The sequence below is a fragment of the Sturnira hondurensis genome, unplaced genomic scaffold (genome assembly GCF_014824575.4).
Source record: "Sturnira hondurensis isolate 20B ecotype Veracruz unplaced genomic scaffold, ASM1482457v3 Scaffold0009244, whole genome shotgun sequence".
Taxonomy (NCBI): domain Eukaryota; kingdom Metazoa; phylum Chordata; class Mammalia; order Chiroptera; family Phyllostomidae; genus Sturnira; species Sturnira hondurensis.
This window is the reverse complement of record NW_028081875.1, coordinates 4,235,278-4,261,030: the sequence shown is the minus strand read 5'-3', so window position 1 is coordinate 4,261,030 and position 25,753 is coordinate 4,235,278. Positions and strand designations below refer to the sequence as shown.

Genomic DNA, 25,753 nt, shown 5'->3' with positions numbered 1-25,753 from the left:
AGACAGATGAAGAACCTGCCATCACCAGCTAGCTGGTCTGCCTACCCAACAGGCTGGCCTGATGCAACTTTAAGACTATTTTTGTAAAACTGTTGGTAGGGGTTTCTCAGGTTGAGAAAGTCCAAGCCTGTGGAAATCACCAGAAGTGATGAGAGTGGGACCATCCATGATAATGATGGGAAGGAAGGGGAGAATAACAATGTCAAAAGTGCTCTGAGGGCTCTAAGCTACTCCTGCAATTGACTATTAAGTGATACAGTGTGCAAAAAAGAATTTTAAATTCTACCTATCCCACAATTTAAACCCAATTACATGATTTGTAAGTATACATTTCTTGGCCTTTTCTCATACTTCATACTAAATATATAATCAATATATGTTTTGTACAAATAAATACATGGATACCAAAAACATTTTCTTGATGAAGTTCCTTAACACAAAGCAAAGAAAAAAAAGTTATTGAGCTCCCTCTGCTGGCCGTTTATCTGTGAAGTGCAACTAACACTTAAAGCTGCTTCCATTGTACAGTATCATTTGTAGCAGTTACTCTTTCATAATATATTTAAGACCATTTTAATACTGATATTCAAAATGATGATAAAATTATCTGATATTAAAATACAAATAATAATAATAATAATAAACATTATTAACATAAGTTATATAAAAATTACATTATAAATCCTGGGAGTTCTAATGCATTCTCTATTTAGAATATCACACAGTATCAATTTGAATCACTTCAAAGATTTACATGACTCACATTCTCCCAATGTGAGAGAATTGGGTTAGAGAATAGCATAGCTAACCCAATAACCCAAATTTTTAATGTGCTAACTTTCTAGCTTCTTGACAAGTCACACAATACCATTACTAAACCATTGCTTTCTAAAGCTCCATTCAAAACACTAGTAAACTGATCAAATAAGGATGATTTAATTTCACTTTTTCCACTGAGAGAAGAATCAGCATGATTAAATTAAGTAGGTAAGCTCTTCAGAACCTTTTATTTATTCCAGACATCTGACTTCTTTTCAAAGCAATTTCACTTATTCCTTAACCTTAATATACGGAGTGAGACTCATTCTTCAATAATCAAAATTCAGGATTCCACTTACCCCTCATACAAGGTTGCATAAGCAAAATTAGTAATTTCCCATCTTTTAAACCACTGTGCATATACTAACCTACCCCTGTAAAAATGTAAGATGTGTAAAACAACTCAGCATGTTGATGTTTATCACAAAGTCCAAAGATGAATCAGCCTGGACCTTAACAGCAAGTACTTTCTGACAATCAAGAAGTGCTACCTGGAAGCCAGAGAACCTGTTGCAGAAGCAGCTAAACGAGGCTTTCAATTAGGTCCCATTAAGTCTCTTTTAAAATGAAGAAGGATCACAGATTCTCTAATTACTACTATTATAATGTTTCTAAAAGAAAAATAGTATCTATCATGTTCAGGGCCTGTAAGCAGTAAAGAGCGGTGTTTTCAACTAGTATGTTGCAGCAGGCACACTGGTATGCCTCAAGAAATTTTAAAACATGCAATACCTACAGAGACACTGACCTCTTTTCCCTTAGATTGTCAAATAAAAAAATGACAATAGCAAACACAACAATAATTGGTGCAAATGAATTAAAATTACACCCATTTTTGTCACATTGGTAAAAATTATATTTTTGGTGTGCCAAAGAATTTTAGTGAATGGCTATGTGTGCCATGAAATAAAAAAGGCTGAAAATCGCTGCTATAGACTGATAAATGCCCCAACATAAAAGCAGTTAAAATTGCAAGACAGGTAGAAAGAATTGTTCCCACAAAGGAGAAAAGGGGAAATCACTGAAAGTGCCAGTTCTACTTCCCACAGGTTTCTTTATGTAGTTATTCATGTTAATGGGCTACAGGTGGTTGTAACCTTCTCAAAATTATGCTGCGGCCAAATACAAACTCACAAAAGGATCAGAATGAAAAATAATAGTGGTTGAAGGTAAGGAACTTTCTATTGTTTATATTATTAACATAATTTGGTGGGTCAAATAATCATAAAGATTGGAAATAAAAATAAGAAGAAATGTTAATTTAAACAAAAAAATTAGCAATCATTTTTATAGAAAAAAAAACAGAGGCCAGAAAGTCGACATTAAATGGGTCTGCACATGCCCTGGCTGGTGTAGCTCAGTGGATTGAGCATGGGCCTGTGAAGCAAAGGGTCTCCGGTTCAGTTCCCAGTCAGGGCATATGTCTCGGTTGCGGGCCAGGTCCCCAGTGGGGGATACGTGAGAGGTAAGCACACATTGATGTTTCTCTCCCACTCTTTCTCCTTCCCTTCCCCTCTCTCTAAATAAATAAATAATAAATGGGTCTGCACATTACATTTAGGTGAATCTACATTATTTAGATATTTAACAACAGGTTAGGAAGATATGTAAATACAATAGGATTTAAATCAGAGAACAAGCTTAAGACTCTACTATGCCAACCAGTGAAGAATATACAAACTAAAACTGACAACTGGTAATGCATTGCTCTTGGCCCAATCTCTTGATAGAACAGCCACAAAGACAATGGCATCACCTTAATATTAAAGAACAAATGGCATCATACTAAGGAGGAGCTCACTACTGTAGTCAGATAAAAGAGAAAGAACAAATAGATAATTTACTACTTTATAAATAGATAATTTACTCACTTTACTGCAAAGTCTCTTAACCCTGTGAATCAAGAAAACCAAGGATAATATCTTACACCAAAGACAGGAAAACACAAACCCAGCACAGCCTGCTTCATTTCACCCTAAATAAGGGTCTCTCAATCTCAGCACTACTCATATTTTGGGTCATGTATTTCTTTGTGGTGGGGCTGTCCTGTGCATTTCAGGTTATTTAGCAAACATCCCTGGCTTCCACCAACGGGATATCAGTAGCACTGCTCCAGTTGTGACCATCAAAAATGTCTCTAGACATTGTCAAATGTTCTCTGGGAAGCAAAATCATCCCCAGTTGACAACCATGGCTCTAAATCATACTCATCTTTTGTTGGAACAGTATAGGTATATATAGGAGTCAAGAATCTGAATAAAATATAAGGGTATATGAGAAAAAAGTCTTCCAAATGAGATTACTAACAAGGATTTCTTTTCAGAAAATATTCCAGACAAACTAGTAAAAACTTATATAATATGGGAGGAAAAAAGGACTGTGTAAAAAGAAAATTTTAAACCATGAAAAAACCTTTTGGGTCTATTATCAGCCAAATAGAAAACTAAACTATTTTAAATAGTTTATTAATCATCTCTAGATAGTAGTTATTTTTTGAAAACCAAATTATCAAGGAGTTAACGCACTTCAGTAATTTCACTGGTACCCATCACCCCATATACCACTCTTAATGTTTTTCACTGTCAGTATTTACTAGAGAAAAAGACTCTTCTAAGAATAATAGTCTTTATTCTCAATAAAACTATCTTCTACTCTCAAATTCTGTAAATTAAATAATATGATATTTTACATACTTATCAGGGGAACTCAGCTTTAATTTTGCTTTGCTAAGCCACACTATGACATCATTTAGTGGTACAGAAAGCCACAATTAGGCTATCTCCAATATTAAATAAATACTAATAATGTCCTCTTTCTAAAAATAACAAAGAATATGGAAATATTTCCCTTTTTAGAACATTCAGTTCATCTTAGGATCACTTAAAAAATAAGTAGACTAAGACCTAATTATTCACTGTACTGCAAAGTAAATCCTTTTGTTGGAGTATCTATGCCCAAAAACACTTTTGGTGCTATAATGTCTTAATGATTTATTGCTATAATGTCTTAATGAACCACAAAGACATTATACTGTGCATGTAGTTGAAGTCCACTTTAATTGTCTGAAGCTCAGGAACAATCTTTCTTTATTTAAAAAATTAGCACTTTTTAGCAGGGATTTTAATTGCTCAAATCTCAACAAGCAGTATGTATCTGTATAAACTGATCATTACTTTATATGTGACTATGATTTATTAACTCCAACTCTTGCCAGCATAATTTTTCCAGTTTATTTTAGAGGAGGTACAGCAAGCATTCTAACATTGAAATGTTCAACTTTTTATAAAATTTTATGAAAATTCCCTTTCATTTTCAAGGCATTGGATAGAAGGTACATTGAGGCAGGCATGACTATTTCCCTCTATTATAAATTATGTACCCAAAAAAATCCTCTTATCCTCCTTAACTGCAAAGAACAATGGTGCTACAGAAATTTTTCTTGACTATTAATTGCTACTAAACGTCTACCTACATAATAATGATTATTAATATTCAATGAAAAAAACACAAAGTACAATGCCCAGGTACACATGCATGATGTGAGGATATTAACAAAGAAAGCAAGACCCAAAGGCAAGTGGAAGATGCCCAGGGTCACTGAAAGACATATGAGAAAGCATTACAGTACCTGGTAGCCTGTGAGAGCAAGAGGAGTAAGAGAGACCAGGTAAGAGAGAGCTCACGTTGTGAAGGAGGAGCAGGACGCTTTTAGTGGCAGGCAAAGCCTCAGAAAGTTGGACACAGTTGCTGATAGACTGGCTTCTCTTAGCTTCCAGGAAAGATAAAGTAATAATAACGTCAGAAGAACATCAGGATCTTTCACTTCTTTTTTATTATTCTTCTGGGTTCTCTTTAAATACAGCATGGGGCAACAGTAGGTTTACAGTTGTGAGTATATGAAACAGAGTTTATTCTTGTATTATTATTAACAATTGTATTATTTATCACACCAACAACTAACTGTAAACCTACTGTTGCCCCACCCATTATTTGAAGGAGGTCATTTTAAACTTTAAAGGCAGTCAGTACAAAGCACATATAGCCAACTTTCAGTCATTCTGATGATATGGGAAAATGGACAATTCACAAACACTCTTATTTTATTTTTTAGAAAGATAGAGGAAAGAGGAAGGAGAAAGAGAGGGAAAGAAGGAGGGGGGGGGGTGAAAGAAAAACATCTATTTGCTGTTCCACTTATTTATGCATTCATTGGTTGATTCTTGCATGTGCCCTGACTGAGGATCGAACCTGCAATGTTCGCGTTTTGGGACAATGCTCTAACCAACTGAACTACCTAGCCAGGGCTCACTCAATTTATTTTAGAACACTTTATATGTTTAGTCTTTCCTGGTTTTCTGTTGTGTCTCAGATTCACATTTGGGTTGTTTATTTGGGCAAACATGGTAATCCATTTTCCCTTCCTATAAGACACACAAAAAAAGACCACAGTGAGGGAAAGAAAATCTAGCCTAAGATTAAAAGTGTTCTATAAATAATACATAATTCAAAAATTGGTTTACTGAGAGCTGACTATATTCAAAGCAAACCATTTAGTAAATTAATCATCCAAAAAGCTTAAGCACATATAAAAGTGAGACTGAAAATTCAAAGATATGGTAAATGGAAAAAAGATAAAAACCTCCATGAAACCCATCCTTTTTTACATTACATTTCATACTTCTTAAATCCATAATTTCCTATTACAAACTTCACGGTGTTTTTAAGTCTTCAATATACTGCTATCCAAATGATCACTTGAGAAAATAAATGCAGGAAGAGAGAATATGCCTTACATATGAAAGTACCATCAGTAAAATCAGTTTATCCTTAAAACAAAAATATAAAGGTTTACCTGCTCTTTTGTTATCTTTATGTGATTTTAACATTAATGAATGACATTATGACAATGACAATAATAAAATCACATATCGTTATGTGATTTTAACATTAATGAAATAGAACTACAAATGCTAATGACACATTTGCAAAAAGCGAAACAAACTTTTTAGTTTCCTGTCTTTCCCTCCATCCCTTGACTATCAGAATTCCCAATTCTAAAGAACTATCTGCAATGCAATTGCAATATAATTCACAAATGTGTAAAATAATATTTAAGTGAAAATGACTTCTATGTAAACACCAAACTGACTTGAAATTTCCTACAAGATTTGTTCATCTTTCAATGTCAGACACAGATTTGAGTGTTGTTTTAAAAAGTGTTCCTTTTATAAATCAAATGATTGTGCATTTTCCCAAAACAGATAGGGGACTCAAGACTTGGAAAATTTTACCTTAAGATAAAAAGTTGTAAGTCTAGCAAGTAATGTGTATGTTAAAGCTTTTGTTTCATAAACTACAGATTAAGCCCACCCTGGCTCTTGGGAAACAGCTGGCCTCCTGGGGCACTAGCTAGAGATTACCACCTGAGGACAAGTTGGAGGCATCCAGGCCTTTTGTCTTCCAGGGGAGCAGACAACCACCCCCTACCTGCCCAGCACAGGAGTGTTGCAGCTTCTGGATCTCAAAGGGCCCACCACACCTTGTTTGTTTGTTTGTCGTGGTCCATGTTCCGAGTCCCGTACCCCCCCACCCCCACTTATAAAAGATCTAGCCAGGAAAGAGAAGGGAAGATGGTTTGTTAGGGTATGAACCCGCCATCTTCTCGGATGGCCAGCCATCTGAATAAAGCGCCCATAAAAGATTCAATCACTGTCGTTGCATATTGGACTTGGTAATGACGATGCTGGTGTCTTTTCTGGTTACAGGATCACTAGATAGTTCAGAGATAATAAAATATAGAATAATTATTTTGTGTGAAAGTTGATTTGCTTTAATCACTCATTTTACACTTCTAAAATTTTAGTATCATTCACACTCAGGAACAAAGTTTTATTTTATAATTCTTTAACACTTTCCTTGCCAGTCCTTTTAACTTGCAAACTAAGTAAATTCTCTGTTAAATTGCCATTTCCCTACTCAGCAATTCCTCATTTTGTATTTCCCTCTTGCCACCATCACTGACATTTTCTCAAACTAAGAGTAGTCTGTGGGGAAAATTAAAATATAATAATCTTCAATTATTCTGAGACTGGAAAAAAGTCACTTTCAAATGAGTCTTCCATATTAATATTTTAATGGTAAAAGTAGCAAAAACTAACTTCATGAACGGGCTTGTTCTCTCATTAATAGGTGGTCTCTATATAAATCAAAATCTAACATGAAAATAATCTGGACCTTTTTAAAAGATAAACAGGCGAATTACTACATAATGTATAAACAACAAAACTGAGTAAAACCACTAATATTTAGTCTATAGAGATTAATTTTATAAAATAGCATAAAATAAAATCTTCAAAGACCACTGCTTTCACAGGCAACAAAAAAGATTTATAATTTTAAAAATGTAACAAAATAGGAAATTCACACATGTATCCATATATACATATGTGTAAAATACATAAGACTATAGATATGTGCAACTCAATAGCTCACATCTTCATTACCTTTTACAGGTTATGGTTTCAAATATTTTTAATTTAACCCCACAAAGGCCAGGTTTATGGTTTTTAAGTGACATGGTCTACAAATAGGTTTATATGATTTTGTAAAAGTCTTATTTTTGCAGTACCATGGCTTTCCAGACACTTGAGGACACCGATAAACAGATTGTTACTGGCATAAATGTGCTGAGGATTTTCTAAAACATGCTGTGGCCTATATCGCATTATTGGTCTAATATAGCTATTGAAAAACTAAGATGCAATCTCTTCTATGGCTGTGTTTTGGCCAAGTAGTGGCATATGAAACATGCAATGTCCAATAACTTGCTCCTCAAAAAAAGGTGAGAACAGAGTTTTTAAAAGTGTTTTCAAATGATCACTTTTATTATCATTGTGATTCAAGGGTGGTGACTGAAAACAGGAAGTCTGAGCAGCTCAGATATGATGCTGCTTTTGTCATAAACTTTTATTCTGATCCCTTTTTTTTTAAGATCCAGTGATAAAAGAAAGGAGTTTTTAGGAGGTGGGACAAGAAAGAAAATCAGTGGATAAACCTCCCTACAAGTTGCCTGTTACCAGGAATAGGGAATTTTTTCAGGAGAGAGGATGCTGCAGAAAGGAGTTAAAAAAGAGGTGAATGTAGTAACACCAACAAATGCTTCAGCAAAAAGCATGAGACAGGGTTAAGGTATATCTCCATAAAACGCCAACAGGATTCTAAACCATCTGTATTTATTTACTAAGCACTGAGAAGTATGTTGACTATAAATAAATCTTTGATTTACTACTAGAGAGTATTATAACTTTCTGCAGTAAACATGCTGATTACCAATTATAATCGCATGTATTATTGATGTGAAAAACTGCGGGAAAATTGTTTTAAGTTACAGCCTCAAAGTCACTGGAGGGGGGTGCTTTATTTGTTATTAAATACTGGATATAAGCTTACTTCTTGAAGATTTCTCTTTTTGTTTTAAGAGTAAAGTGTAGCAAATCAGTCTGATTAACGGGTTCTTGGTCAGGTTCTGGTTAATTCTTACTGGATGTTAAGGATATCTACAGCCATGTAAAACTCAATTTTCAAAAGATACAAAAAATTTAAATGTCTGCATCCAGTCCTGAAAATTATTATTCTCCTTGTTGCTGGGACAAGTTGCCACACTCTTTCAAGATTCGTATTTTTCAGTAACAACAATAACGCAACTAGTTGTGTGAATACTAGTGTAATGGGAGATGTAGGGTGAGAGGCCCCCCCACAGGCTGGTGGCTTGGGGGCTGGGAGGAACAGCAGGGCAGGGATTGAGAGTTGTTTTGCATATCAACAGGAGGCTAGCTGGGGAGCTGGGCATGACTTTGACCCATGATGTAACTGGGAGGCAGCTCCCCGCTACAGCCCTGCCCAGCAGCTTGGAGATGGTTGACTCCACACCACAGGGCCTTAACTGCCTGGGCTAACTATGATGGCCACAAAAGGCAGAAGGCAGAGGATACAGGAGTGCTGGCAGGTGTATCAGATTGTGGGATGAGTCAGAAATGGGGTTATGGAGGAGGTTCCAGGCTGGGGTTTAAACTAAAGACAGTCAGCCACAAGGGATGAGACACAATGTGAGACAAGACAATGAGGAACAAAGCAAGACATGCGGGAAGATAAGGGGTGAAAGGACTCTTGCTGGCAGGCCATGAGGAGGTGCCACATCATTGTGGGTTAAGAACCAGAGATGTGGTGACACTGCTGATGGTGCCGGGGACTGCAGGAGACCTGCCCAGCCCGCACAGATTACTGGGATGAACCCAGAGTCCAGCCAAGCTATAGACTTATCTTTCTTTTCCTGAGATATGGTACCTCTGACTGGTGTGGATTGGCAAGGGGAGGCAGGAATATGTGTGTGTTTGTGAATGTGTTAAAGAGACTTTGAGATTTAATGGCAACATTCCACCATTATTTATCCAACTTTTGAATAAATAATTCCTTTCCTTTTCACCAAACTCTGGCATTGAGAGCCACAATTCCTACCTGGCAGCAGGCAAGAAGAACCCAGGGTGGGGGGCCAGTTTTGGTACCAGTATCTGGGTCCTGAATGTGTCCATTCTGTAACACTAAAACTCTTATCTCCTCAAGATTCAAATAAAACATCTATTTTCTCTCTTGCACAAACATCTGTCAATATTAACATCTCACTAAATATTAAAGCCTTACCACAATGAAGGATTTCAAAATAAATATGAAAAACTGAAAGTAACCAGAATAGAAAGGTAAAAAGATAGAGAAATTTCATTTAATGAAAGGTCTAGCTTTTAACTTCTGAGTAGAATTTAAAAACTTTTACATTTCATTCCCATAAATCCATTTTATTTTTGTATTTTTTTACTCTTCATGTGAAGATATGTTTATTGATTTTTAGAGAGAGAGGGAGGAAGAGAGAGAGCAAAATATCAACATGAGAGAGAAACACTGAGGCAGGGAGAGCTGCCTCTCCTATGTACACTGACGAGGAATCAAATCCTCAATCTAAGTATTGTGCCTTGACCACACTGAACCCACAACCTTTTGGTGCATGGGACAATGTTCCAACCAACTATAGGTCAGGGTCCTATAAATCCATGTTAGATAGCTATATACCTTTGGGAAATATTTAAATAAATGTTTACCAGTTGCTTTTTGGCGAACGGTATTTCTTGCCTTCTCAACTCCCGGTGCCCCAGATGTGGTGGCACTCCTAAATCGCATTGGCTCAGTCACATCTAGGTGGCTCCTCCAGCTGAGAGAAAAGGATCTCCCCACAGTGGTTCCTTTCTGAGAATCTAGAATGCAGGCTGATAAAGGATAAGACAAGAAAAAAAATCTAAAGGCTGAATTCATTATTATTCATTTTATAGCCTATGTTGCTCAGCAAATTTCATACCTCCAATTATGTATAATCGGCAACTTCTCTTGTTGCAAATTAGGTACCAATTCCTTATACTGTAATTTAGGAAGTTATTTATGTACAGGTAATCTAAATATTCCTATTGACAAAGTATTTTTCAAGCATCTCCAACAGTCTCATGAAAATTACTGTATCTTCATAGTACTCACTCCAATATACAAAAAAAACCCCCCCACATCAGTAAACCTCTCTCAATATAAAAACAATGTCAAATGAAGTTATACCACTGCTCCAAAAACTTTCATAAACCAGAAAATCAGACATCTGATTTTAGACTAGTTTTCCATTCTGTAGGTGCCAACCTCTCCACAAAAACCCAAAGGAAATTTATGCCTATAATCTCTAATTAGAGACAAACAAATGAGCAAGGAAAATGACAATCTACAAGTAATACAAAATCCTATTTTAGTGAAGCTCCAAAAACAATAAATATTATAGCTCTGCAATTCAGATTCTCTTCTTTCCTCTCATACTGCTCTGGTCATATATTTCAAATGTGTGGTCAAGAATCCAAAAGAAATACAGGAAAAAAGAGAATGAGACACTAACAGATTTCTGAACAGGTATAATGTGATTGTTGGCTGCCACCTGTGGCTTGTTTTCACACTCAGGTTCCTCTCAGAGTGTATTTTATTTCCCCAAGTCCAGTGCTTAAAAGATAAGTACTTCTATAATGAATGTTTAAATGTTTTTAGAATAAAGCAATATAATAATTAAATCAGAAATATACCCCATACTCATTTATTAAATTTGTTCTGTATTGTTCCAAAAATAGTGTTTCTGAAGTTGTTTCTGAAGATAGTGTTTCTAAGACATACTTATCTTTTCCTATGACTCTGTTCACATAGTGAGAGGAAAAAATATTGTGGGGGTTGAGGGGGAGGGTAGATACAAGGATTTCAGGAGCCAGGGAATGTGCTGAGTTTGAGAAAACCCTGACCTCCTGTCTCAGCAACTCCCGTCCTCCTGAAAGTCACTCATAGTCAGGTAGACTCTCTTCTGGGCTGAGAACTAATTTTATAGTCTTAGGCCTGGGTTTACATAGAGGCCCTCAGAGATGCTACAGAGCATAAGACAGAGGCCAAGGGCCCAGGCTCTTGGCTCCCTGAGCCTACTTCAGTCCCAAATCTCTAGTTTAATACAGTTTTTAGGGAGGGCTCTGTATAGTTTCAAAGGGAGAGGGAAAGGGATATGCTGCCAAACTACGTTAGAAGTTTGCAGCCTGACTGCAAACACAGGCATGAATCCAGCAGAAAACTAAACTAAACTAAACTAAACTAAACTACACTAAACTAAACTGTGTCACTGGAATACTATGTGCTTAGACTACTTTGTTTTGGCTTCTTACTAACTTGCTTTGGTTAACTGATGCTTTGGCAAGCCACTCACAGACTGCGATGAAGATATCACAAGAATCAGCCATACTAATGATTGTAACGCATTCACAGCTACCAGTATGCACATTCTCTTTTGACCTCTCTACCACACTTATGGCTTCATCATGTGACTTACTTTGGTAGCAAGACTGAGCAAGCAGAGATTTAAAATGCACCCATTGCCCAGTCACCCCTGACAACTAGCCAACCCCTAGAAGTAGAGAGCTGCCTAAGTGACAATTCAGTCTAACTTAGCGATTTTCAACAGATGTGCCATGGCACACCAGTGTGCCACAGGAATTTTTAAAACATGCAATGTGCAATTTAGTCAGTGGCACTGATCTCTTTTCCCTTACACTGGCAAATAAAAAACTGACACAGCCAACACATCAATAGCCATCCTATGTGAATGCCCTGTCTTGAACCATAAATATACAGGTTGTATAAAAGAGTTGCATTTTATTAATGATGTTGCATGATAAGGTTGTGTCTGGTTGGTTAATTCTTGATACCAGAAATCCCTATATACAAGTGTAGGCATTTGATTTTTTAAAAGTCACTTTGGAGCAAAAAGATAGGTAGTTATTATTATAACTTTTTTTTGTAAATCAATCAAAATCACACTTTTTTGTCAGATCAGCAAAAAATGTATTTTTGGTATGTTGCATAATTTTAGCAATTAGTTTATGTGTACCATGAGATGAAAAAAGTTGAAAATCACTGGTCTAGCTGAATGCAAACATAGGCATGAATCCAGCAGAAAAACTGCCCAGCTAAGTCTGACCCAAACTTTCAACATATTTTAACATCATTACTAAATAAATGGTTATTATTTTCAGCCATAATGTTTTGGGGTGATTTGTCACATAGTAAAAGCTAACTCACACAATCTATAATAAGGCTACTGATGAGGCTGTAGTGTACCACAAAAAGCAATGTACACATTATGAGTCTTTGAAGGAGAAAGCGCATCACCTAAGCAAGTACTCTCTGATTCTCTGACGTAACCCTGTGGAAATCAGAGTCAAATCTGAGGCTGCCTTCCCACCTCTCTAGCAAGCACACAAGGCTCTCTGGCATGTAATTTGGCATTTTAACTATACCTGTAGCTCCACCTTTTTCGTTTTGCCCCAATGTCCTTATTAATTTTAACTATTGTACTATATGTATTTCTGTGAGCTGCCTCAAAATCTTTACATAATAAATTAGAAAACAAGTGAATAATTCTAAGAATTGTTTCACAGCCTTAAAAACAGTAATGAAGACGAGGGATGCCAAATTGTCATCCCCAAAGAAAGCACCACTGATGTTTCCCACCTTGATCTGATTCTAGATATCAAACCAATTTCTACCCCAAAACACACCAAAGCCAAAATGACTCCCATCTGAAGTATTCCGAATTTTTACACCTTTCCCAGGGAGGCAATAGAATATGTCTTTCTAGTGGCATTTTGAGTTGGACTTGCTTTACCACTTCTTAGCTATGTGACCTTGAATGAGTTAATCACTGTAGACTCTGTTCTTCAGTTTGTCTGTGATATGGGGATAGTCAACAGTATCTATCTCATAGGAAACCATGAGGGTGAAGGGAGAGAATATATACAAATCACTAGCCATTACTGTTGTTTTTTACTACTACCCCCTTTGTCTGCCTTCTTCTTCCACAGCCTCTTCATAAATTTATCATCCTCATTAAGGGGACAGAATACCATAAGACACAATCTAATGGTCCCACTGAAGACACTGACTATCAATATGGCTGGTTCAGTTTATTATGAGGTTTCACAATACCCCTTTCCTGATGTCTTAGACATCTGTGGTTACCTTGTAAGAATAGAAATACCTTTGCCTCGTTGTTTCTTTTCCTTCTGTTCACTTAATTTGTCCAGAGGTAGATTTGTCATCTCAACTCCATAAACAGTTCTTGCAAGCACTGCTGTCAAGGAATCCATAATGTTGGCCCACTCATTTATGAGTTCCTCCCACTCCGTAAGGGAGGACAGCACACCAAGAAAGTCATCCCAGAGCTCTCGAGAAATGTACACACAGAGGTTTGCTCGGATCCAAGCCACAATGAGAGTCTAAAACCAACCAACCAAGTGAGAGAATTAATTATCTTCATTTGGAAAAAGTATAATTTTAACAAAATATTTTAAATTACCAATAACAAAATGAATTTTACAACAGTAAGTGCTTTTGGATTTTGTTTTTCTTGTAATATCTCAAAATCCATTTGATCAACTATAATCAGGATTTGAGCTACTGTGAAGTTAGTTATCATTATGAACAAAGCTACTAGTCCAAAATTATGAACAAAGTTACTAATTCAAAATTGGTCCTGGCATAATTGGGGAGAAGAGAAAGCTCTTTGTACAACAACTATTCTGTTTCCTGAAACAGCTCTTTCATTCTCTAGAGTGGCTACTTTAGGCATCATATTCTATATCATCAACTCCTCCCTGATTTTGAGCAGATGAACTCACTGCAGACTTAAGAGAAAACATAATCCATTAAACAAGATGCCTCTGACCTCTGCCCTCAGGCCACATGTCTGCCCAGCCTCCCCTCCACCTGCAGGCTCTGCTTCTCTACACATGTCCCCATTCTGCTCTGGACCTCTTCCTCAGCTCTACCTCTCCTTTATCTCCAATCCAGCCTACCTCCCCAGCTCTTCTCAGCAACATAAAATACTCCAATTATTCCACATCTTAAAAGAAAGTTCCCTTGAATTAAGATTATGAAGATTCCCCCCTCTAGCTACAGCCCCATTTCTCCCCCTTTCAAAGCGAAGTTTCACACTTACTCCATCTGCAATTGTTCATTTCCCAGTCAACCTCTGGCTTTCTCCCTCCTATGCCATCCCCCCTTTTGCCTGGGTTTTGACCTCCATTCTCATGGCTCCGGTTATCTGTGTACTGTTGACTTCTGAATCTCCATGTTCATCTGGTTTCCTGACCTATCTGCTAACTAGATAGCTCTGCCTGCATGTTTAGCAGGCACCTGTAATACAGCATAATAGTAAAAAGAATTTAATTTCTTCCACTGAGATTCTTCCAAACCCTCAACCTGGTCTTTCCTGCTCCTCTAGTAGCCTTCAGTTTCCACAGTTCTCTGCACTTCCCCCATCAGAACACTTAATGCCCTTTTCCTTAGGAGTCTATTAACTTCTTTGTGTCCCTCCTCTAGTCTTACGATCTATAGCACTACACACTGGTCACACGGACAACCCTATAAGACTACTATGCATATATTCTGGATATTTCCTTACCTTGATATTGCCCAGTTCCCTACCTCTGCCAAAATATTCCACATCCTTTAAAATTCAAATAAAAATAATTTCTACCCAATCAGGACACAAATAGGCTCCCACTATCATCAAGAGTTATGCTGTTCATGGAATAGGGATATATTTTCTTTAAATTAAAAGAGAAATTTTTCTTTAACATACATGTAGGAAAATTTTGAGAAATAGAAAACAGTCTATAATTAGGCAGGACTGTTTTGACCATCTGAAAATCATATTTAAAGTGACCCTTATGCAATGTATCTGCTTCCTGTGTTTCAATTCATGTTTACCACACTTATTAAAAGGCTAAAAATGTTAAAGTTGAGCTAAATTAGTTAAACATATTGAAAACAAGGTTTTAAACTCATACTTTAAATCTGATTCTAAGAGGAATAAATTTTTTAAAAGTTAAGAACAATGTGACTTCTGGCCAAATGGAGGTATATGTACACACACACCCCTCACACAGCCATGAGAACAATCATGACTAACCTCAAAGCAAAAACAACCAGAACTGCCAGAAAAATCAAACTGTATGGAAGTTCAACAACTAAGGATTTAAAGAATTATTCATCTGGATGGGTAGGAGGGGTGGAGATGGGGAGCGAGGGCAGAGTATGTGATGGGGAGGTGGCCAGATGGTGCTGGTGCTGGCCAGCAGAATTGATGGTCCGACATTCACATGTGGCAGATAAAAACCGGGAAGGACACCTGAAGAGCAAGAGATGCCAGCCCCAGGCCAGACCGTGCAGTCCAGGGTCCCAGTGGAGGGAAATAAAGCCTCATAACTTATGGCTATAAAAACCAGTCAGGTTGGGGCCATGGAAGAAATGGCCAGTCTCTCAGAAGTATCCATTTAAAGGGCCCCCATGGTCCTGGAACATATGCAAACCACCCACTCCGGAAACTACCAATAGTGCAACAGCTAGAGGGGCACCAGTAGCACACGGGGAAGTGGGTGAATTGATGGGAGATGGTGCAAGGGCTGCGCAAACGGCAGTGTTTCCTCCCTAACCCCTCTCCCACATAGAGCGCCACAAAGCTGTGAAGTGGGTTGATCCATCCTGGTGAGTACCTAAAGCTCCTCCCCTTACAATGTAACAGATGTACCAAGACAGAGAGTCAAAGCAGCTCTATCAAAAAACACAGAAAAATGGGAGGCTGCCAAATCAAAGAGACAAAGAAATATGTTCCAAATGAAAGAACAGAGCAAAACTCCAGAAAAAGAACGAAGCAAAATGGAGAAAGCCAATCTATCAGATCCAGAGTTCAAAACACTGGTGGTAAGGATGCTCGGAGAACTCGCTGAGTACAGCAAATGCATAAGAGAAGAAATGAAGGCTACAATAAGTGAAATAAAGAAAAATCCATAGGGAACCCACAATGAAAGGAAGGAAGCAGGGTTCAAATCAACAATTTGGAACATAAGAAAGAAATAAAGTCAACCAGAACAGAATAAAGAAACAAGAATTCAACAAAAGGAGGAGAGAATAAGAAGACTCTGGGACAACTCCAAAAGTGCTGATACCTAAATAATAAGGATGTTGGAAGTAGAAGAGAAAGAGCAAGAAATTAAAAACTTATTTGAAAAAACGTCCCTAATTTGGCAAAAAAAATACACATACAAGTTCAAGAAGCACAGAAAGTCCCAAACAAGTTGGACCCAAAGAGGACAACACTAAGGCACATCATAATTAAAACACCAAAGGCTAAAGATAGAGAATCTTAAAAGAAATAAGAGAAAGGAGGAAAGTTACCTACAAAGAAATTAGCATAAGATTAGTAGCTGACTTCTCAAAAGAAACTTTGCTGAGGCAAGAAGGTACTGGAAAGAAGTATTCAAAGTCATGAAAAGCAAGGAACAACAACCAAAATTCATCCAGCAAAACTATCACTTAGAATGGAAGGGCAGATAAAGTGCTTCCCAGACAAAGTAAAGCTAAAGGAGTTCATCACCAAGCCCTTATTATATGAAATGTTAAAAAGACTTATTTATGAAAAAGAAGATCAAAACTATGAACAGAAAAATAACAATCTCACAACTATCAACAACTGACTCTAAAAAACAAAAACAAACTACACTAACAACTAGAACCAGAACAGAATCATTGATATGGAGATCATATGGAGGGTTATAAGCAAGGAGGGGAAGAGGGAGAATGGGGGATAAGGTACAGGAATTAAGAAGCGCAATTGGTGGATACAAAATAGACAGAAGGATGTTAAGAACAGTGTAAGAAATAGAGAAGCCAAAGAATTTATATGCATGACCCACAGACATGAACTAAGAGTGGGGATTGCTGGAGAGAAGGGAGCTACCCGGAAGAGGGTGGAGAAGGGGAAAAATTGAGACAACTATAATAGCATAATCAATAAATTATACTTAAAAAATAAGTAAATAAAATTAAGAACAATGCAAATTAAAAACTAAAACAATTATTATCATTTATTAATACTTTATTATATATTTTTATTGTGACTAAAATGTTACCTTCCATTTATTCATTTTTACATTCCTATTTTCAAGACGAGTTTGAGGCCATTACCATAAAGTGCATATATACAATAAATTTCATAAATATAACCCTAAGTAGAGTACAGGAAGAAAGCACGGACTAACACTGTTACCAGGACTCAGATTCTTATTTGGTTATAGCACTGGCTTCAGGTTTAAAAGATGTTTTAGTGTGGTAAGATGCCCTATATTGGGAATCTAGCATTAGCTTCATTTAATTGACTAATTATAGAGCACTGACTTTCTATACCTTATAGAATTCACCTCAGCAAATTTTGCAAATGTGTATACAGATGTTTTGAATCATCATCATAACTCACAACTAACAACACTTCCACACAGAACAAAATGAAGTGGCACCTCTGGGCAGGAAGGCAAGGTACCCTTTGAATATGTCACCCTTTCTAAACAGGAAGAGGGAAAGAGAGCCCTAGTCTGTTGGTTCTGTCACTATCTTGATTTGTGACCTGGGCAATTTACTTGGCTTTTTTGGAGTCATATTTCTCATTAAAAATAAAAAGCACCTCCAAGTTTCTCTCAGCACTGAAATCCATGTTTCATCAAATATATCTTGGCATACAAGCTGTATGCCAAAAAAATACCTTCATTCATAAATCACTCTTTTTCTTACATACATTTCTCTAACCAACAACTTTCCATATCTCTCCCATACTTAGGGGACTACACAACTGTAAAGTAATGGCTCTTACTATAAATAGAAGGATCACAGTCCAAATTTCCTGATATATTGTACTTTAATAGCCTCGGGCATAAGGTCACACACAGCACTAACAAGAGGTTAAAACATCATGTATGGCAATCAGCATTATTTGGAAAGTATTTAAAACTAAGTAAACCTCAACTATCATTTGAAGAAAATTGCCAGTGCAAATTATCTACTGATAGAGGAAAAAAAACTAAACACTAAAGGAAAAAAATTTTAAATGATTAAAGAAAAATGGGAATTTAAAATTTCCTGTCCCCTTTAATAATCTTATTCAAATTTTTAAAAATTAAATATCTGGCAATTGTAGACAGTCCACATGACCAAATGAATAATAATTAGATGGCATAATTTAATTTTACTGTGAGAATAAGATGATGCCCAGTTGACTGCCTGGCAGCTCTGTCCAAACCTTTCACACACCTGCCCCCTTGGATCTCACAAAAGCAATTAAGAAGTCAACATATGATCATCTATCCCAAACAACTCCACTCTCATTTTTATGATGACAATATAGGAAGGTAGGAAGGAATCCTTTTCTGATTGTGACAGATTAGAGAAGAGACTCAGAAAGGTGAAGTGATTTGCTCAAAGCCACATAGCCAACAATGCCAGAATGGGGATCAGAATCCAGAATCTAACTCCCTGACCTGAGAGCCATGGGTGTGTGTGTGTGCACCCTTGCCCCTGTTGTACATGAGGTGTCACCTTGGGCGCAAGAGGGGCCGCACATGCACAGGACCATCTATCAAGGACCATCAAGTGACAGCAATGACAGCGAGTCCTGGGGCTGTCAGGATGGACAGGAAACCCATACCTCCTCTAAGCCGGTCAAGTTCCTGTTTGGGGACTTGGTGGTGATGAGATCTACAGTTTTTGTGCAACCCCTGCAACTGGTGAAGAACCTGATGCAGCTGAGTGGGGGAAGAAGCCAAGGCATGAGAGTACAAAACCAGCTTCCAAGACCTCACCAGCAACCTTAAGGCAGAAGAGCTGAGGAGCATATACATCAGGCTGTCAGCTGGCCTACTACGCCAGCTCGCTTACACCACCACTTGCCTTGGCATCTATACTGTGCTATTTCAACATCTGACTGAGGCTCATGGTACAACCCTTAGTTTTCTGTTGAAGGTCCTGATTGGCATGACTGCAGTCCAACTGGTGCCTTTGTAGGAACACCAGCTAAGGTAGCTCTTATCCACATCATGGCCAATAGCCTGCTTTCAGCTGACCAGTGCTATGGCTACAAAAATGTGTTCAATGCCCTGATTCAAATTTCCTGGGAGAAGGGGTCCCCACACTATGGAGAGGCTGCATCCCTACCATGGCTCAAGCAGTTGTCATCAATGCTGCCCAGCTCACCTCTTACTCTCAATCGCAGCAGTTCTTACTAGACTCAGGCTATTTCTCTGAGAACATCCTATGCCACCACTTTTGTGCCAGCATGATCAGTAGCCTGGTCCTTACTGCTGACCCCATGCCTGTGGACATTGTCAAGACCCAGATCCAGAACATGAGAATGACTGATGGGAAGCCAGAGTACAAAAACGGGCTGCATGGGCTGGTGAAGGTCATTCACTATAAAGGCTTCTTCAGCCTGTGAAAGGGCTTTATACTTTACTACACCCTCTTGGGGCCCCACAAAGTGCTCACCTTCATCTTCATGGAGCAGATAATAATGCCTATAAGCATCTTTTCCTCAGTGGCTGAAGGCAGGCAAAGGGCTGGTATGCTGGGGTTTCCATTTGCCAGCTACTCCTATAGTCAGTGAGCCCCTCGGAGGCCTGGACTACTGCCCTGGGCTCCTTTAATTATTTTCCCTCTACAGTGTGGTTTCTTCCTCTGCCATAAATAACTTTGGTCTGTCCTACCCCTGATCCAGCTTACCCTGCTTATCCTGATCCTCATAACTTCTCTGTCTCTAGTTGTGCCTTGGAAGGAGCTGAGAAACTGATGATTTTTCAGTTTCCTCTTGGATGTTAATTTCAGGGCACATAGGACAGCAGAAGATCCCCTGTCTCAGTAAAGAACCCTAGGCAGAGATAAGGAGACCAGAGAGAGCAGAAGCTATCAAAATGGTCAGAGGGTGTACAGTGGGAGGATGTAGCCTTTCTCCCTTCATCTCACTATGGACATAATTAATAAATTAGATTGATAACATAAAAAAATCTAACTCCCAAAAGCTTCTCTCTACTATTTTATGGTTAGTTCTTTTTTTAAAAAGATTTTATTTATTTATTTTTAGAGTGAGGGGAGAGGACGGAGGGAAACATCAATGTGTGGTTGCCTCTTGTGTGCTCCCCTACTGGGGACCTGGCCTACAACCCAGGCATGTGCACTGACTGGGAATCGAACCAGCGACCCTTTGGTTTGCAGGCCGGCACTCAATCCACTGATCCATGCCAGCTAGGGCTTATGGTTAGTTCTTAATTTGAGCATTCTTCCTGATCCATCTAACCACTGCCAAAATAATAATAAAACATCAAAATCACTAATAATCATGGACTCAAAACTAATCTTCAAGTAAGAGCTGACAAGATTTCTCCATTATGAGGGGGATTTTCTTCCCCAAACCAAAACCAACCAACCAAACAAAAAACACAGGTCTACAATAGTCTTGCTTAATTCGGTAACAAGTTCTTACTCTAATTCCATTACAAACATGCAGGGTCAGGTAACTGGTGACAAATGAGGCCTAAGTACCCACCAGCCTCAGCCTGGCATCAGTCCATATCACATGGCAGCCCCAGTCCCAACAGGACTGAGAGATCAAGAAGATGCTGACAGTGAGATGCTCCAGCAAAGTCAGAGCAAAGTGAGTAGAGTATCTGTATTTCCAGGGGGCAGCAAAGCAAGTGGTTAGGAACGCACCACTATTAAGGCAAGAGGACAACAAAGCATGACCCTCACAAAAGGATGTATAGATCACTACAAATACCCAATAACTTGGCAAGGCAATCAGAGTCCAATTTCTGTAGCCTCTCCTACATTTTTCATGAGGTCAAGGTCATTCAATAACATTAAACTATTAAAAATTAGTATAAACAGTTGGATTTCTTATGTTACAATGAGAAAAATATGTTTTATTTAAAGAACTAATTTCTCTTTTTACCACCTTCACTTACATATCCTACCTGTAGTCTAGAAATGCTCTTTATATCCTCCAAAACCACCTTCACATCAACTGAGGAGAGAAGTTAGCTTCTCTCTGTAACTGTCCCTGTCAGCTGATAATACACCATGCTTTCTCATGTTAAAGTATTCAAAGTCATGTCCATCCATTGTACTAATACCTTTGTGTAGAACGTCACATTATTCCAGAGTCCTTTCACAGTTTCTTTCATAAATGCTTCATAAATTCTCTGTATCTCAAAAATATTAGTGCTTTCTAGTAGTTGCAATAGGCTAGTGCCCTCAGGACCTTCAAAACTTCCACTTTCCAGGCAGCTATATATTATCTGCCTTCTTGTCTCTCCCACTCAGGGTGATGTCAAATTTCCTGACCTTTCTCATTATACAAGATGCAAAAAACAGATATCTCCTAAAGTCAGCCTAGCCTTCCTTACCTTATCTAGGACTTCACTTCTGTAGTACTTCTCCTGCTCCCACAAACTATTTTTTTCTCCCTCACCAAACCTTCCCCACTGACAAGCAAACATACTTTAACACAAACCACCTTAAATCCTGCCCTCTAAACATGCTGCCCACTCCAGCTAGTTCCCTTTCCCTCCTCCCTTCCACATCAATACCTCTGCAAAGCCTTGACTATACTTTCTACCTCTACCACCCAGCTCTTGTTTTCTCCTCCACCCACTCCAAATGGGCCTCATTCTCCTAGAACATTCTCAACCACCTACCTACCTATTGTCAAAGTCACTGGTCCACTGGTCATTCCCCTCTTACCCAATATTCTTCTCTAGGCATCCAGACTAATTTTCCTCCTAGTTCCCTGGCCACTCTTTCTCAGCATTTTTGCTGGCTTCTCTCCTTCACCAATCATGGAAATGGCCCTCTTCCTTCTATGACATAAATTACCTCCCTAGGTAATCTCATCTGGTAATGTGGCTTTAAACACAACTGTTCAACACAGTGATGTGCTCACACTTTTATTTCTAGCCTAAACTGCTACCTGACCTTACTCCCATTCCCATACTTCTGTTCATCCTTTACCTCTTCAAATCTACCTGGCTCTCCACCAAAACCATCGGCTCTTGGTATTTTCCTAATTTCTATGAACTTCAAGCAAATCAAAAGAGGAAGTAAATGGCAAAGAGGTAAGGCATAAAAGACGCCTTGAACTAACTGTAAAGAATAGATTACAGCTTTTATGACAAAACTAAGGAAAATTTTTAATTAAATTTCTAGAAATTTAAAGTTAGTTAAATTTTTACTCTTAAAATTCTCTGTGACTGAAACTACTTTGATGTAAAATCTAATTCATTTTGTGCATTTGCAGTGTTTTAATAAAAAAAGACTTACCCTAAACAGTAACCCTGCCAAACTCTGGGCAAACAAGTCCTTTATTTGTTTATCCTTTGGCTTCTGCAGGACAGCTTCTGTTATCCTGAGTAGTATCTGCAACATCTGTTCCCTGAGTCACCCAAAATAAAAGCTCATATTAATCACATCTTCAAAGCACTTTAATTTATAGGTACCAGAAATTCTCTTAAGAATTCAGCAACATTGATAAACATGTATTACTCAAAATATTAAAAATTGGAATGCCCATTACATAACAAATACTATATTTTATCAAAATAAGCTATCTTATGTTACAACAGTTCTAAAAATATTCCTCCTATGCCCACAATAATAGGCAGGATAAAGCAGGTATCATCCTAGCCTGATTTTTCTCCCCTTGCAAGAAGGGAAACAAGACTGTTTCTTCACCTGTGCCTATCTGAGCTTATGCAACACCCTTTAATTTTCATATCCATTATATTATTTAACCTCTTTGTGATAGAAAATAAAACTTAACTTTCTGGTCTTTGTTCTGTGGAGATATGTAGTCAGCATAATAGTATAACTGAAATCCACAGTACTCTTAAGGTAGGAAGGTTTGGAAAGGCCACTTTTGGCCACTTTGAGTAGCTTTGTGCCTGGAAGATCCTGACTCTGTACCACAAGGCACAACTGAGACAGCTGCAATCGTAACATCTTAGTCACAGTGTACCTGGCAGAAAGGGGTTTTTGTATAAAAGATCTTTGAAGAGTATAAAACACTAGACAGACAGAATAACACTGCTAATTGTAATAGTAATATGGTCTTCTGAACAGCAAAAGGGCATTTTATCTTCTAACTTATGTTCTTCATATCAGAGAGTCTGCTCACTTTTTCATATCTCAAATTCCATCCGTGAACACATTATTTTTGGTAAATATGGCAGTCTACTTGTTCTCTGAGGGAAATCACCTCAGTTCTACTTTCAGCTTCTCCTTTGAGATCTTACTAACCATTTGTTTACCTTTATAACTTTCTTTTTGGCCTCACTGCTTGTTAGTGATAAGATGGAGAGCTGGACAAAGTCATGTAGTCCAAGTCAGATGAGATATCTAAATCAAAGTTCCTTTATGCTTTTCTCATATTTCTGCACATTAGGACAGTTATTTTCTCTTAACATGACACTGAACCCATTAAACTTCTATGATATCTAGGGATTTCCTGCAATACTTGCATCTGAGACTCCATTAGATTTTTGTTCTGGGGTTTGTTAGTGTATATTCTCACTGCATGCTGTTCTACCTGTTTGCTTCTCCTACACACTGTCTATGGATTCCAGTGCAGGGAATAAGAAGATCTATCAAGTCATGAGAGATATGGGTACATGTGCATGGAGTGGACAGTGACTACGAAAAGGTAAGGAAAAAATGGAGCAGAGCAGGGGACAACCTGTCACTCACCACATTCAGGGTCCCCAGGCCCCTGTCATAGGTGGAGAGAAGGGTAGCCAGTGTCACCACTGCCCATTCCAATTAAGTGATGCTTAAGACAATGAAAAAAAGACCACTTCCACATGAATAATTATATACCCATCTTACAACCATGATGAGAATAAGAGATGTAATAATTTTAAATAAGACCTCAGTCATGGGAATTACTATCAAAAAAATGCAAACCTGATCTAAGCAATGACTGACAAAGACATACATAAATTAAACTTCAGAACCCACGAAAGCTTGAAAATCCATAAAATTCCCATAATCGTCATCTGGAAGAATCTGAGAGTGAAAAATTGTCTCTAGTTTGGAAAGATCTTTCAGTTTGTTTCCTTCTATTTTGTGAAACACTCACTTTTGGTAACTCTTCCTCAAAGGATCACTGCTCCAAAAATGTAACAAACTTCTATCAGAGTATATGAAATTATGTGTATGAACTATCCTTGTGTTGGCAGGATATTTTTTCCTGTACTCTTAATTATTTACACTGTCCTCATGATCTCACACAGATTATATTGTTGCTCATTCACACATCAGTGTTTACTATTCTGAGGCCACTTAGCGTTTCCGTGACTACAGCCTTGGTCTAGCGGCCACCATCATGTATGGCCACAGACTTTGTGCTCCACCCACTACACATCTCTTCTCCACATGGCCATCGAAGATCTTTTGGCAGCATAAATCAGATTTGTGTCATGCTGCTGCTCACACACAGAGATGTAGCCAGTGGCTTTCCTGTGGCCTGCAAGGAAGGACCTGTGCAACCAGGCTACGGCTGGCCCCCTGCCTCATGCCCTCCCTCTCTCCCTTTCCCTTTGTCTGCTCCAACACATTGGCCATCATCTTATCCTATCTGGAACATACTGTACTTATTACTTGTTGTTCCTTCTACCTGGAATGCTCTCCTCTCAGACCTCCTCATGGCTCCTTTCTCCCTTTCCTCAGGGCTCTACTCAGAAAGGCCTTCCCTGACACCTGATGAAAAAATCTACCCCACCCTACACTGCTTTCTTGTTTATTTTTTAACACTTTATACTACTGAAATCGCTTCTGTAATCATATTTCTCAGTCTGTGAGGGTGTGAACCTCATGAGGGCAGGGACATTATCTGACAATATCATAGCAGCAGAAGCTAGGTAGTTCTTTATTGAATAAAAGAAGGAAAGGAAAGGTGGGAGAGGAAAAGAGCACGGGAAGAAAGGGAATTCAGGAACTGTCTGGCTCTAAAATACATAAGAAAGTCTGCTAGGGACAAAGGCACATTCCTTTCTATACTGACTATTTTTTGGTGAGCATTTTCACCTATTTCTATAATTTGTTTTATTTTATACTTTTATCTGAAAATTCTGAATTTTTAAGGAACAAAGGAATCGTATAATTTCGTTTCCTACAATTTTCACTAAAAAGGCTTATAAAAACATAAAAAAACTACTGATACAATAGTATACAGAATTTGTAGAGTTTTTAAAGAAAAAAACATCAAAAATACTATTGTTATAACTGTGGTATCAAGGAGTAGATGTTGCAGATCAAAGCACACCAGCATTTCTGATCACATTCGATAATACTGACATAGCATTTAACTTTTTAAAATCATATTGTTTATCACTCTAATATTTCCAACTTTGACAACCGCTTCTTGGAAAACAGTGCAAAGTTTAAAAGTCTG

At 37.9% G+C, this 25,753-nt stretch overlaps 1 protein-coding gene and 1 pseudogene across 4 annotated transcripts in view; one reads left to right on the top strand and one right to left on the bottom strand.

Annotated features, from left to right (window-relative positions):
• Positions 1-25,753, bottom strand: part of RALGAPA2 (Ral GTPase activating protein catalytic subunit alpha 2) — a 381,676-nt gene that overhangs the window by 237,844 nt on the left and 118,079 nt on the right. For all 4 annotated transcript variants that reach the window (XM_037057016.1, XM_037057018.1, XM_037057015.1 and 1 more), the window contains 3 exons: positions 22,627-22,738; positions 13,466-13,703; positions 9,969-10,133 (listed from right to left, as the gene is read on the bottom strand). In XM_037057016.1, coding sequence (XP_036912911.1) covers positions 9,969-10,133; positions 13,466-13,703; positions 22,627-22,738 — 515 coding nt within the window. The remainder of the gene's footprint in view (positions 1-9,968; positions 10,134-13,465; positions 13,704-22,626; positions 22,739-25,753) is intronic.
• On the top strand, positions 18,844-19,857 carry LOC118994336 (mitochondrial 2-oxoglutarate/malate carrier protein-like; annotated as a pseudogene).